Genomic DNA, 15760 nt, shown 5'->3' with positions numbered 1-15760 from the left:
TACTGAAATGGTGCTTCTGCTGGAAACATCACAACTGTACCCATGAACATTACTCATACTAGGGAAGCCTCCTCCTCTCTTTCTGAAGAGCGCAGACTAAGCTGCCCTGGAGCCAGTGGGAACACAGGAGGTGGCTGGGACAGGGACAATACTGAAGGACAAAACAGCAGGATGTCCATGGCCAAGGGAAAATGGTCATGATGCTAAGGCAGCAGCATGACTCACTTTGGATTCAACCCTCTTCAAGAGAGAAGAAAGCAAGAGTTTCTGACAGGCACGGTGCTCTTGATCCCTCCTCACACGTTCCTTCCACTCTCATCCCCTGCTGCAGCAGCAACCTACCCTTCTGGATTCATCCAGGATGTGGCCCCATTTGATGATGACTGCATAAGCACTTCTCAAACTGGGTTAGCGGCAAAGGGCACAGCAAGCTTCTCTGGAAATCACTTGTTTTAATGCTCACAGTTGAGGGCCCAGTATGTAACACCCAGCTGATTGTCATGAGCATCAGCTCTTTGGTTGTTCAGTGAGTGGTATTCTTCCATTTCAGTCGTCTCTTTGCCTTTCCTTTTATCACCTTCATCAATACAAGCCTCTCTTTCCCACCGAGAAATTTATTGACATGTTGAAATCAGATGATGGTAGCCCTTGAGCTTCAGACGTATTTGACAGCAAACTCTAAAGTCAAGTGAAATTTAGCAACCACATTTACCTGGGTTGGATGATCACATTCAGATGGCATAAAGGAGATTTCGCCAGTAGCCCAGAACAGAATTTTTGAAGTTTCAGTCTCCTTTTTCTGGCTGGCCTCCTAAGTGCTGAAAGGGCACAGACAGGGCTGTTCCTATAAATACAGGGTTCAGCGATGTTAACACTGCCATAATAAGCAGTTGTACTTGGTGGTAGTTGTGCAACCTAGGTGTTTCAAGTTCTTTACCTATTGTTATTTTAGCATTATATTCCTGGCAAGTACCCCAATTTTCCTGCACCTTGTATTTCTCATATTATTCCATGCATGGAGAAATGGCATGTAGGTAGAAATTGTATTGTTAGAAGGAAAAACAAGATAATCTGAGAATAAGCATTGTTCAAAAGTTACCTCAGAATTCACTGTTCTCTTAAGCTTAATGTAATTCATTAAATAAAGTAAAAACTTGAATAAATTGTGCCTTTTACATGTTTTGCCCATTGACATTACGCTTCTGCAAAGTGTGTATTTCTAGATGAAGTTGAGTATACTTTTTGAGAAGCTCTAAGATGTGGGGAGGAGCCTTTTTTCAAGCATGACAGATAAAGGGGAACCAAAGCCAGTAAACTGCAGTCGGTGAGATTACTTGACTGCAGGCGTTAAAACATTACCTCCGAGATGACAATTTAGTAGTCTGCCTTGAAAACCCCCACTCCTTTATAAACCAAAGCGCTCTTGTGGCCAGTATCCTCCTTCAGCCCTTCCCCTAGCGCCCGGTTCCATGAACCTCGCCAACAGTTTAACGCCCAGCCAGCAATAGGCTCTCCTTGGCATTTTTGTTTTTAGAATAACATCTAAACCGGTATTACACTGAAGAGGAGGGAACAGAGAAAAGCGGCCCAACCAAACCATTCCGCAAGGCGGGAGGCTGCCAGTGTGCAGAAATCGCTCCCGCCAGCGGCTTACCCCCTCCCAGGCCCGGCGGGGATAAACCGCTGAGGGAGATAAGCCACTGCTGAACAACAGCAGCAAAGCAACCTCAATAACGGAGGCGAACGAGACTAACGGCCACCAACCGACAACCCCGAGGACGGGGGAGGGGGAGGCCGCGTGAGCGACTCCTCCCGGCGCATGCGCGGGCACCGCCCGAACGCCCAATCATCGATCGCGGCCGGGCAAGGAACGCCGCGCAGGCCACGACGTGGCACGCCGAGGCACCGATCGGGCGCGCGGCCGGCGGCGCGCTGGGGCAACGCCCCGGGCTCCGGGGGCGGGGCCGGGCGGGCTGAGGCGGTGCCGCGCCAACCAAAACAACGACACGCCCCGGCAGCCCTTGCGCTCGCTCCCCGTCGCCACCGTCACCATCGCCGCCACCCGCCGGGGCCCGCTCAGGGCGCGAGGCGGGCGCGGAGACCCGCCGCCGCCGCCATGAAGCTTCGCGTGCGGCTGCAGAAGCGAACGGCGCCGCTGGAGGTGCAGGGGGCGGAGCCAACGCTGGGGGAGCTGCGCGCGCAGCTGCGCGGGGCCCTGCTGCCTGCTTGGGGGTACAGGTAGCGTGCGGAGCGAACCATCGCGGGGGGGAAGAGGGGGGAGGAAAGAGGGGCGGCCGCGCGCACGCGGCGCTTGGGCCGGCGGGGCTGTACCACGCGGTGCGGGGGGAAGGGCGGGGCGGCCCGGCCCATCTCCCCCCCCCGGCGGCGCTGCTGCCCCCTGCGGGACGGGCGGCGGCGGTGCCGGGGCTGCCGCCGGCGGTGGAGGGGGCGGCGGGGAGTGCTGCCCCTGCTCTGGCCAGGCCTGGGGGCGCGAAGGGCGGGCGCCGAGCGGAGGGGGCAGAGCGGCCGCGGGCGAGACGCGCCGTGCTGCGCCGCCGGCTCCGGGGCGAGGCCCGCGGTGTGAAGGCGCGGTGGTTGCTAGGCCCCTGTGGGGCATCCCGCCGCAGGGTAGGGGGGCAGCGGGGCTCCGCTCGGGGGCTGGGTAACGCATCACGGCGGGTAAAAGATTGCCGGCCTGGAGGTTTTGCCCGGTTCACGAGGGCACGTTGCCAAAGCTGGTGCGAGGCTTGGTAAGGCCCGCTGCTGAGCTCCCTCCCACAGATCCCGCCGCAGCACCGGCCGGGGCAGGGCGGCAGGTCACGACAGCCTTTAACCCGTTTTGCCTTCCCTACAGAACAGGAGAGTAGAACTAACTTTGGGAAGTGCTCAGCTGTGAACTACGGGTTGCAGCTCAGTCAGAGCTGACTTAAATTTCCGTGTGGCCTTTACATTACGAAAATGGCTGTGGGGTGTCAGTTTTTGCAGGCTTCTTAGAGAATCTCTGGGTTTAAATTTCATAAACGTTTTATCCATGAAGAACTCACGGCAGCCTTTATAGGAGAGTAAAGTCTGCAAAATCAATTTAAGAAATAGCTGCAGAAGGGGCTCATTTTCTGATGGTGGCTAAAGGGTTTGTAGTCACAAACCTTTAATTAGGTACGGTGTACTAATGTTTCACTGGTGATACGTACATTTGATAGCACTGCACTGCGCTGCATAGCAGTGTGGGCAGGAGAAATCTGAAGTTACTGCTTGTCTTGCCACAGTGGGTGCGTTTTATAACTGATACTGGATAGCTGCTTCCGTGCTAACCAGTTGCATTTCTATTTTTTTTTTTAAGTGCTTTTTGTGAAGCATCTTTTCTTATTACCCTCATTTGCAACTAGCACGCTGTAGGGCAGCTGCTGACCTTTTGAAATGAATGTTTTGCTTAATGAGGAAGCAAGGTGGTTGAGTCTGCAACAGTATCTTGTTTTTAAATAATCTCAGCCAGTAGTTTATTTAAAGCTTGTTTTGCTAGGTATGTTATCTTCTAATTTGGAGGGCACTTGTTTGCTTTCCCTCATAACTGTTTTATGAGCAATTACTGTAAATGAAGTTATACCTACCAAACAGTTATGGCTATTTAAAACATACTTGGAGAGAAACAGGGGGGAAATCATTGCATATCATATTTTTTCCTCACTCTTCCTTTAATATATAGCTAATTATTAATGGATTAAAACCCAGAGCATAGTACTATTGTATGCCGTATGCATTTCTTAACTAATCCTCTGTACAGTTACCCAGGTGCAGCCAACCATATTTCCTTTTTTTTTTTCTATTTTGCAGTTCTGATACTGAGTTTTCAATAACATTGAACAGAAAAGATGCTCTCACAGAAGATCAGAAGACCTTAGCTTCATATGGGATTGTTTCTGGTGATTTGATATGCTTATTACTAGAAGAAGCAAATGGACAACCCAACCTACCTCCTCCTCCTCCTACTCCTCCCCCACTTCAGAATGGTCATGAGCCATCCACCTTGATCCCCAACAAAAGTCAGGCTGACAGTCCAAAAGAAGAAGGGCAGAATGAGCAATCTGACAACCAGAAAGCTCAGGTGGAAGTTCAAAAGAGTGATGAGAGGGTAAGTACATGAGAATTGCCCCGTACAGCACAAGGCAAAAAAGAAGGTATCTTGTTGTGTCAGTTGCTGTACTATATAGTAGAGAATCTCCCCAGAATATTTGGGTCTTTATACGTGTCTGATATATAGCCAGTTATTTGGATGGAAATTTGTCTCTATTCATTGTATATTAGCTGCGACACAGAAGCTGGTTTGGAGACCCTGAGATGTTTCAGGTCTGACATTTTTATGGGATTGAATGTTCTTGTTAGAACATGCACTTGCCATAAGGAAGTTAGGAGTGTGTTTCTTACCTGCCTCAGTGCTGTCTTCTCAAGGAAACTGATTCTAGGTGCTGAATAAATGTAACAGGCGCTGACTGTTGGAAACACCACTCACAAGATGAGTGCACGATTCCTTTCTAATGGGTTGTAACAGTTCTCTGTGATTCAGATGGCCTACCACAGAGTGAGACCTGTCTGTCTTGTGCATGGAGGTTGTGTTGCTGAAATAGCTCCTGCCTCATGCTTTGTAGGTGTACATCAGTATGACCTCCTATGCTTCATGCAGCTAGTATGCACATTTTTTCATATTACTCAGTGGTTTGTTTCCTGTGTGATGGTACATACAATAGTTAAGCAGATAACAGCTCCCACCAGCTGCTGGGTCCTGTGGTGAATGGTCTCCCTAGAGGAGATTCTGCAGGTACAGCCTAGTGCCACGGTCTATCTCGTTATATGATCCTGTCTGTTTTAGGCAGGAGCTTGAGAAGCTGGGAGGAAATTGTCTTCCAACATTCTTTCAAAGCAAGTATTTTTTTTGTTTTGGAATGAATTTCAAATACAAAATATCCCTTAATGCAACCTTTCTATGAGGTGTTTTAAAAATATTGTTTTAACGTATGAAAATTAAGATTTAGAGTAAAAAGAATTATAAGTAATGAAAGAAAATGTAGTTGGACCATTGTCCCATTGATTCTTGTCAGGAGCAATAATCCTTACATGGTGCTGTGGGCACACAAGCTCCTTATGTCTGTCAGTGAGACCATAGTAAACTGTGCAGAAGTATCTGTTTCATATTTATTTACTGTTTGAAGGCAAGATGAAAGATTCTCACATCTTTCTCCAAAATTGTGCTGAAAGATGGCAGGAAAATCTCTAAGCAACTGTCATTGTAGAAGAGCTCTAGAAGTCTGAAAAATCTGTGTTTAACTGGGGCTATGTCCATTGCTGTTAATGAGAGAAGGGAAGTTCCACGGGTGGATGGCCATGCCAGCCTCGTACAAACATAAAGGGTGTCTTGTGCCATTGGGCATGGATGTGGGGGAGAAGTAGCTACAGCTCCTTTAGACTCTTTTTTTTTTTTTTTTTTTTTTTTTCTCTCCTGACTCTTCCCTTAGGTAAACCTGCTTATAGTTTTCATTCACAACTTTTTTTTAATGTGTCTGTGGGTAGTTTTATCAGTTAACGTAATAATATGGTGTGATTTTGGTAGAAGAAAGGAAGACACAATAAAACCACAGTGCTCCTCAAGTGTCAGTAGATATACTCCACTGATGATTTTTTTTCCAGTTGTTTAGGCCTATTGTGTTTCTAAGCAGTCCAAGTTATCATTTTGGTTACTTGCCATGCATGTTGGCTATATTTAAATAAGTGGTGGTACTACAGTGAGAAAATTATTCCTGTGTATGTTGCAAAAATTCTGATGAAGGTTTAATGTATTACCACTCTGTCTTCAAGTAGTGTATGCAATCAAATGACAGACCCTTTTATGAAGGGCTTGCATTATAAATATCAAAAAATACAGAGGCTATGTGTATAATCCCAGTCTCCAGCTGGGATGCTAGAAAATGGAGATTTAATGAATCTGTAAAACTTGCATGAGAAATCAGCAGAGTAGACTTGGTGCCTGTGAGGACTGGAATAAGCAGACAAATAATATTGACGTATATAGAGGTGTAATTTTCTGATTGAAGGTTTGTTTTGCTTTCCCTTGAAGGCAGGATCCAGCCTAGAATTTCCTTCTGGATTAGTCCCAGAAGATGTTGACTTGGAAGAAGGTACAGGTTCCTATCCCTCCGAACCCATGCTGTGCAGTGAAGCTGCTGATGGTGAAATACCACATTCCTTAGAGATGCTCTACCTTTCTGCTGAGTGTACCAGTGCCACTGATGCCTTGATCGTTCTAGTACATCTTCTCATGATGGAGACGGGCTATGTACCTCAGGTAGGTGCACAACTGATCAGGAAATTTCCTGGTTGGTATGAGAAAGCTGTGGAGTACCGTGGGAATGTGTGATACAAGATGCAACTGAAGATCCGCTTCTGGCTTTGTATATGTCAGTCAGCAGCAGGGGCTGCTGAAGTATCAGCTTTTCTAATTTGCCTGACGAATAAGCCTTAAGGCTAAAGACTAGAGCAGCTTTTAGGTGTGAGAGAAGAGGCCTGTCCCCATGTTTCTTTCATTCCTCAGCCTCACTGGGACCCAGCTGATAACCTCCTGTTTCTGCTTTATGCTGTTGAGCTTGTGTAGATGTGCTTAGATTGTAGCACTTCTTTGAAGTGCTGCCTTAAGCATCAGTATCATCTCAATGGTATCCTCTTCAAATGGTGGTTAACAAGGCCTAGGTCTGAAAAAATGCTGTCTCCGATTCCATCTTAACTTCAGCTGAGTTTAGTTAGGCTTTGATTCCACTAACCTACAGAGGTGTCTAACTTGTAGTCGAGCACCTACGGCAGTACCTCTGTAAGATGTATGAATTCACCTTTTCCCTTTAGATTTTCAGATTTGCATTGTATGGTTACTAATATGTGGCTAAACATGCAAAAAAAGACTTTCTATCAGGGAAGATGTTTAAATTCTCGTGTTTTTTCTTGCGGTGAGGCTAACTGAGCACATGTAGGGGGTCAGTTTAGGTGTCTGGTTGACCAATACCAGTTTAATAAATCTGCTAAGTTAATTGCATTCCTATAGCCTGAAATACTATCTGAAGAATACATTTGCCACTGGGAAGAAAGTTTATGTCAATCAGTAGGCTTGGAAGTAGGAAAGATGATTGCTGTGCAGATTAAGAGGAAAGAAAGAGAGTCTACTTGTACTTGTGATTATGTTGTGTCCCCCTCTGGGATTCCATCTGAGCCTTTTCATACTGAAATTGAAAGGAAAAACTGTTAGTCCACTCAGATTTTTGAATGGATTTCAAGCTATGATTCTTCAAGCCCTGTCAGACCTCATAAGTTCACAGAAAAGGTGGAATAACATGTTTTTCATGCAGTAAATTAACATACATGCAGGAGTTGTCAGAATGCTGGAATAAATGGCAGAATGAAGTACATATGTCAAAGAAATAGATGTGAGTCTGCTGACTGAACAACCTTCCCTGTCAGAAACCGGGACAGGACAAAAAATTACTAAACTTCTCCTTAGATTTGCTGTTACTCTTGGGGAAAATAGTATATAATCATGCAATTCTAGTCTGTGTCATAATGTGCATTGGGACTAAACTAAGATTTGAAATGCAAGCAGCATTCTGGCAGTTCCTAACTTTTAATTCTCTTTTTTCACCCCTTAGTCTTGGTACATTGCTAAAGTATGGCAGTGTTATCTCTGTGTATTTTTAGGGGACAGAAGCCAAGGCAGTGTCTATGCCAGAGAAATGGAGAGGAAATGGTGTTTATAAGCTACAGTACACACATCCCCTTTGTGAAGAAGGTTCTGCTGGTTTGACTTGTGTGCCTTTGGGAGATCTTGTTGCTATTAATGGTAAGTTAGTCCAGTTTTTCTCCTGGATGCACGTTGCTAAATATCACCATTGTTTAGCAAGAGAAAACTTAGATGTGCTTTTGTGCGTTCTGTTTAGAACTGCACCTGGATTATCCAGGTTGCTGAGGTGCAGGAGATGCTACTTCCTGATGCCGAATATTCTTGGCATTTCCTGTCTCCGTGTTAACTGTTTCTTTCCCTCTAATCATAACAGATCAATCCTTAGGGGATTCAGCTGGCCTTTTCATTGCAATGTTGTAGAAATCTGTTTCTTGTCTTATTTCGTAGGAACTTTGGTATACATTGCCAAATATTAAAAGAAGTAGATTTGCTCCAGCTACAATATTTTGTCTTGTCTCATGTTCTTTGCAAGACTTACAGACAACTTCCAGACTGTGTATTCTTTAGCTTAAACATATAATCTTTCCTGTAGCACTAACAGTTTAACTGTGGTCTCAAAAATTGTATTTAGTTTAAGCTATTCAGTCCTGAAAATTTAGGGAAGTCTAATTTTTTGAAGCAACTTCCATAGCACTTGGTGGTGTTTTGGAGGTTTTTTTGTTTGTCTTTTTGTTTGGTTTTGTGTTTTTTCTTTCTTTTTCATATTTTATTTAGCATTTGAGCAATTCCACATTTTTGCAGAACCAATATTAAATTGATTCTAATTTCAAGATATCTTTGATTAAAATTTTTATGTTTATTTGTAAAACTTGTAACTGATTATGCCAATTTGTATAAGCGCATATGTTTTCTCAGAATGTGTACACATTTTGATCAAATGTTTTAACTAAGTCAGGTTAAGGTTAGATTTAGGACAGTGATACAACTACCATGCATATAGTGCTCATATAGTAAGCTTGATGAGTCTTTCTCTAGTTAATATTTCTTTAATGACTGGGTTATAATAATGGCTTACTGTGTACCTCTTTTAGCTGTGTTACATCTCTTTCCACGTGATAGAATTGTTGAAGGCAATGCTTGGTCTCTGTCACCAGGTCACCTGGTTTATTCCCTGCTATTTTAAGTTCCATTTTATTTTTCTGAAATTTTTACTTGTCTAACTGCTTGCTATAGTTGGGTATTTTCCTTGAGGGAATCTGGTAAGGGAGGAAAGTAAACCACCTCCAAAGGGTAAGGCAGTAATGAAGTGATCTTTGTCGTTTCTCAATGTGTTTTAAATTTTGATATGTCTTTTTTTTTTCCCCTCCCTTATATTTGCAGCAACATTAAAAATCAACAAAGAGATTAAAGGTGTTAAGAGAATACAGCTATTGCCAGCATCCTTCGTTTGCTTTCAGGAGCCAGGTATGATTGAGCTATGATATTCATAGTAGTAAACTGAAAAGTAAGGAAGTCACACAGTGAGTAAGGATATACTTCAGTAGAGGACCAAATAGGTAAAGAATAGCAAAAAAGAATAAAAAATATGGTTACCATTTAGGCGAGTCATAGCTTTGTGGTAAAAGGAGTTCAGAGTGTAGCCACTTACCCACATTTTGCTGTTGAAACAATTTGAGTTTATTGGATTAACTCTGTAAGGAAGGAACCTTGCAAAGCCCAAGTAATCCTTTGGCCCATATGCCTGTTATTGATGAGGTCCTAAGCATATGTGTGAATCTCTGGGGCAGCAATGCTGGATTATACCCCCTTTCTGCCTGGCAGTTCAGGACTTCAGAGGCTGATGGTACCTACACTCTTGTGGCACCGTAATTGTTACATTCTTTTTGTCAGAAAACATGTGCTGACCACATAGCTTTCTCCAGAATGCCAAAATTAGAGGGAAAACTAAGGCAGGGGAGGAGAGAAGGGCAGATAGATGTGGATCCTTGTGAGCACAGACCTGACTTCAGAGAACCTTTTGTTCTCTGAAGTATGCATGAACTGCTTTGTTGGCAGTTGAGGCCGATTCAGTGTCCTACACCGTGTCCTGGGTAGCCCCAGTTGCTGATATATGAGTCTAGTCAAAAGGCTTCAGAAGAATAGCTGAGCACTGAAATGTGTCTAAGAGTAGAGTCTTCTGGCTCCTGTTTTTTAGATAACAGCATGGAAAAACATTCCTGTCAGAAAAATGAATATTGCAAGCATTTACAACATAAGTGCATGTTATACATGAGCTTTGAAATCTGGCAAAGGAAGCTCTGACAGCTTGAGAGTCAGTTTGTTTCTGAAGAACTCAAGTATTTCTCTTAATGATGCTTTTTAAGGCCAAAGGAAAGCCTAGCCTGACCATGGAACTGGTCTGTAGTTTGTTGGTGAATTACTTATTGCATGATTGTTACACTCTAGCTGCAGAGCTGCTCCTGTCAAGATTACAAGCAGATTACAGTTCTGCTTATAAGAAAACCATGATTCTTCTCCTCCTATATAATTTTTGCATTACAATGTCCTGAAGCTAAGCTTTTTACCTCTCTTTGATAGAAAAGGTTGCAGGTGTTTACAAAGACCTTCAGAAATTATCTCGTCTCTTTAAAGACCAGCTGGTTTACTCTCTTCTGGCTGCTGCCCGACAAGGTGAGAGAAAATATTTACAATTAGAGGTGGTACTTCATTTTTGAGGATGGAAGGGGATCTATCTAAAGCCTTGAAGGAAAAGTGTTCAAAACAGCTGTTCAGTGATGGGTGTATAAAGAGTAAGCATAAAGTAATTAATACATTCTAAAGAAACTATATTAATCTTTGTATCTCAGAAAATGTTAATATAATGATAACTTCCTGGTTTTAATTTTTGGTTGCTCTAGTCTCACTTAAGAGAATGCAGTGGCTGTTTTCCACACTTAGTGATGAGAAAATCATACCACAATAATTTTGTGGCAGTAGTTCTGTAGTTTTGACCCATTTCTTTGTCAAAGCAGAGAAATTTATATAGCATCATATTTGGAAGTCTAACCCCAGGAATGGTCTTCTCAGTAACCGGTCATTGAGGGCTTGGAAAGGATGGTAGGAAGTAACCCAAGCTGGTGTTTGTGGAGCAGTAGGAAGCCAGGCTTTCTCTGCATAGGTATTGCCATAAAAGGTCTCAGCTTTGTATTCTGAAGACTATTCAATGGAATTCCCTCTAGACTTCAGTGCGGGAAGGTTTTATGTGAAGCATGTGCTCTGTATTTAATGTGTTTTTTGTGGGCTCATGAAATTGGGCAGGTCTTTTTTTCTTTACCCATTCCTTTGTTCTGTAGCCTATAAACATAGTTAGGTGTGTGGAATGTTTCTTAGGCTTACAGTGGCCAATAGTGGTCAGTATAAAGTGCCATTTGCCCTATTTTGTGCACTCTGTAAATGTACTTGGAGTTGCAAGAGATCTGTTTTATTAGAAGTCATGTCACAGTACTTTCCGAGAAAAGTGGTGTAACTCAGGCATCAAAGGGAAATGATTTAAGGGAAAGATTACAATGGCCTTTCTTTCTTTTAGGGTCTTTAGAGATGGAGTAAACTCTGCACCACTTAGGTAATGCTTCTATTTTCTTCATTTTGTAGCTCTGAACTTGCCAGATGTGTTTGGCTTAGTGGTCCTTCCTCTTGAGCTCAAGCTTCGGATTTTCAGACTTCTGGATGTCCGTTCACTCATCTCTCTTTCTGCTGTTTGCCGTGATCTTTACACAGCTTCAAACGACCAGCTTCTATGGAGGTTTATGTACCTGCGAGATTTCCGAGGTAATGTTGAGACACATGTTTTCTAATTACATTCTCATGTGAACAGAGGGATTAGGTCTGACAGATTTTGATAAGAGGCTCCTCAGGCAACCACTCCTGATTTTTAAACACTGTGAGTAAATGCAGTCATTTGTGATGCTAACCAGTACAGTTGGTCAAGTGTAATTCAGGTGGACGCACAGTTTTCTACCATGAAAACGAATGACAATCTGCTGAGCCATTACTGATGTACCATGTAGTTCTTCCCATTGTGTGGTGCAGACTTTCCTTGTTTTCATCCGTTTTTCTGTCTGCCTTGGTGTACTGGCTATTGCATATACTAGAAAGTGGAGGGAAGAGATATTCCTGCTATAATTTCTCACAAGAGATTGAAGAAATAAGGTGATCAAGGGAAGTGCTGTCAGGAGTCAAAGACAGGGACTGTGTTTCTGGGATTTCTCTACTTATTCAGTAACTTTTGGAGATGATGCTTTACATAGAATGGGTGTGCGGAGTAGATTGCGAGTAGATTACCTGTTGAATGGTCCTGGAGCTTTATATTTCTTAAGATGCATTATCTTTATGAAAAATGCATTGACCAAAAGTGGTTTTTTTAATCTCTTTATTCTTCTGCAAGTTCTGACAAAATTGTGGGCATCTGTGGCATGAATGCTACTTTAAAATAGGTTGCTCTTCTTATTTTTTTGCTTTTCTTTGTAGATCCTATTGCAAGGCCTCGTGACACAGACTGGAAAGAAGTAGGTGGCTTTTTTATATAATCTCTCTGAGATTAGTCTCCATGGGCTAATTTGAGGATAAAACAGGTTTTGGGAGGCAGTAACTTTGAGTTTTAAAGTGTGGTGTTCTGTGTACACATGTTGAACTTGGTCAGAGTAGGAGAAAACAGCATCAACAAGTTACATGATGCATGCCCAGATTGTGGGTTAGGGGTCTTCCAGAGATGCTGTGTTTGGTCAGGGGAGTTGCTGCTCTGGGTTTTGAGACTGGTGAGGAGTGCTTTTCTGAGAAGTGCTGCAGAACTGAATGCAATTGCTGAAGCTGGAACACAAAGCACTTGCAGAGCTTTAAAATGCCTTTGTTTCTGTCTGCAGCTATACAAGAAAAAGTTGAAACAGAAGAAGGAGGCCCTGAGATGGAGGCACATGATGTTTCTGCCCCCTACACCTCATCCAATCCCCTTTCATCCCAACCCATTCTATCCTAATCCTTTTCCTCCCAACCCATTTCCATCAAACCCAATCTATCCCCCAATGATCATTGGTGGAGAATATGATGAGAGACCAACACTTCCATATGTTGGAGACCCAATTAACTCACTCATTCCTGGCCCAGGAGAAGCACCAGGCCAGTTTCCTCCATTCAGACCACATTTTGACCCAATTGGTTCCTTGCCTGGAGCAAACCCTACACTTCCAGGACGAGCTGGTCCCAATGACAGATTTCCACCTAGACCCAGCCGGGGCCGCCCCATGGACATTCGCCGTGCATTCATTTGATTGCTGCTTTTTCCTTCAGTGAGTTTTCTAGTCCCTGAGCTTGCTTTCTAACCGCAGGAGATAGCAAATCCCAGGCGCTAACATCTGCCTTCTCTTCAGATTGTGGCCAGAACGTGTGTGCATGGTAATGTTTCAACCACAAAGGCTGGGTTTGTTTTATGCTCTGGTAGTACTGTACCACCTGGCACTAAGGTCTGTTTCACGAAGAGCTACAACTTAGAACAGTTTGTTCTACTCCCTGCCCCCTCCCCGCCCTTAATCATCTGTGAAGTGCTACTTGGAGACCAGAAGGATACCAGCCAAATACTTGCTGCATCAGATAAAGAGCACTTTAAATACAAACCCTATACTTGTCTGTCTTATTTGAAGAGTTTTATTAAATTGCCAGGAAAAAGGATGTTGTTTCAAATCTGCCTGGCTAATAATCTTTATTAACAAAAAAATCTACCATGTTCCACATAGAACAGGATGCTACCACTGTTACGGTAGATGTGAGTTAGTAGAAATTGTCAAATATGACATTTCCTTTAATGTTTTATTAAGTAAAAAGCATTTTGTATTGTTACTTAATACACAAAGAATACAGGGAAGGGATTTTATTTACAATGGAAATATGAGAACACAAATCAATTTGTTTTACAAACAACTGAGTAAAATCATGCTACAGTGCAACTCAGAAGTCTGAACAGAAGCAGAGCAATTTTACAAAGAGCCAGCAGCAGCAAAACTTTTGTCTTTCTCCTTGACTTTACAAATAAGGAGCTGTAGTACATGGCTGCATTTACTGTGTGTGAACTGAAACTGATGCAAAAATAAATCTTTCCTCCTGCCTAACTTACTTAAGGAATTAAATAGGTTGGCCTGGTTGGAGTGGAAATGGGATCACAGCAGAAGCAGAATGAATTCTCACTTTACTGCAGTACATTTCATTTAATTCCTTTACTTAAGTATCAAAATATATCTTGCCAAGAGGAAATGTGTTGTAGCATGTTACGAGCACTTTTCAAGTGTTGTCTTGCTAACTAATGAGCAACTAACAAGACCACTGTTAAAGCCTCCTGATGAGATCTGCAGCCTGATGGTGGAGCTCAATTAAAGGAAGACTGGAATTATTAAACTTTGCTAGAACTTTTCATTTCTTATGTATTTTTTTAAGATTGATTGATCTCAGTGTTTCTGTAAATGTAAATGGTACTGACGACTGTTGTGACAGCTGATATTATTTTCTAAAATCTTTTTGAAATTCCAGCAGTGGAAATGGAATAACATTTCCTATTAAATACAAGCTATTTAATCAGTAATACTTACGTGCTTTTTCAGGTGATATTTCAGTGATTCATCTTCTTGTTTTGTATAAAATCAGTTGACTTCAGTAGGGTCAGGAAGTTTTGCCATTAACTCCAGTGGAAGTAAAATATAATACTTTATTTTGCTGTCAAAAGTTGTATTTCTTCTTTCTTCCCTTTTCTACTTCACAGCAATGGCATACCAGTGCAAATCCTGCCATGATTAAACACCTAAGAGTATGTATTTATAGAGTCAGGGGACAGTGGTTTCCCTTCAATATCAAGATTAGCCTTAATTTTTAACACTTGCCTGCAGTGGTTGAATTACCTTGTCCAACAGAGTTTTCACTTAAGTGTTATAGCCGGGCCTTGTAGAGCTTAGTGATTCCTTATATTCCACTGACTATAAAGAGGAAAAGGGAAATCTACATTGCATTGGTCTTGCACCATTTTGTCCTTGTGATGAGTGCTTCAGAAATGCATACATAGTATTCAGATAAGGTTATACAGCTTTAACTGATAGAATAATTTGTAGCTTACTCTTTTCACTTTTTTCAAGCTATTTCTGGGACAATGGTCTCTATGTGCGTGAGATCCGTTAATTTTGTGGCGCCAATGGTACTCACATTATGAGTGCCTTGATGACAAGTCACGTTGCTTGCTCTGCTGGCATGCCCCATGCTGCTCTGGAGTTGGGCCCTCTCTGCCATGAAGACAGCCTTGTCGTACTTCTGCCAGGCTGATGCCACAGGTTCTGTTTATCCTGGATTTTGTCACTTAAATGTTTGTTTTTGAAGAAATTAACTCAACCTTTTTACAGATACACCACTAAGTGACTTGACGATATTCCTTCCCTTTCTTTGTTGTTTTTTCGCATTGTGGTAAAGGTATTGTGAGCCAAAGCTAAAGGAACCTGACTTCTGAACTGTCAAGTTCCCTAAAGTGGAGTTCCCTTTATTCATAAAACAGGATATGAAATAGAAAGTGAGCATCTCGGGACCAACAGTATAAAGTTCAAGACAAAGCAGAGGGAATATTTGAAAACTAGCTGCTTATTTTGTTTATTCGCCAGCTCCTAGGCCAGGTATGAGTGTCATTGCCATTTGCAAACTCTATAGAAGAGAAATCACAAAAGATTAAATGCCTGAAGATGGGCATTTCTTACCTGTACTGGTCATCTGTATCCAGTGCTGTTAGGGTTGCTACTAACAGTCACTTAGAAATAAGGAACTATTGTCCCTGGCTTTCCTATTTATTGTTTTATCTTATTCATGAAACTTAAGCCAACCAGATGAACTAACTGGGTCATATGCAGGGTGTAAGGTCTTAGGTACCTGCCTGTGATTAGTGAAAGGGAAGAAAATACCACTGCAGTTACTGGAGCAGGACTGCTATTCTTCTGACCCTTAGCTTTATACAAGACTTCTAGTTGCATGGGAACAAAGTGGCATTCCTCTTGA

The 15760-nt window shown here is 42.7% G+C and overlaps 1 protein-coding gene across 1 annotated transcript; it reads left to right on the top strand.

The window, feature by feature from the left end:
• The first annotated feature begins 1950 nt into the window (after nucleotides 1–1950).
• FBXO7 (F-box protein 7) lies at nucleotides 1951–14455 on the top strand. The gene is made up of 9 exons (XM_075501723.1): nucleotides 1951–2238; nucleotides 3832–4129; nucleotides 6107–6334; nucleotides 7729–7870; nucleotides 9092–9175; nucleotides 10289–10381; nucleotides 11342–11518; nucleotides 12218–12255; nucleotides 12610–14455. Exons 1-9 carry the CDS (start codon nucleotides 2117–2119, stop codon nucleotides 13012–13014), a joined length of 1587 nt encoding a protein of 528 aa, XP_075357838.1. The 5' UTR covers nucleotides 1951–2116; the 3' UTR covers nucleotides 13015–14455.
• The last annotated feature ends 1305 nt before the right edge of the window (nucleotides 14456–15760 follow it).

The sequence above is a fragment of the Mycteria americana genome, chromosome 1, assembly GCF_035582795.1.
Source record: "Mycteria americana isolate JAX WOST 10 ecotype Jacksonville Zoo and Gardens chromosome 1, USCA_MyAme_1.0, whole genome shotgun sequence".
Taxonomy (NCBI): domain Eukaryota; kingdom Metazoa; phylum Chordata; class Aves; order Ciconiiformes; family Ciconiidae; genus Mycteria; species Mycteria americana.
This window is presented reverse-complemented; position numbering and strand designations above follow the sequence as displayed.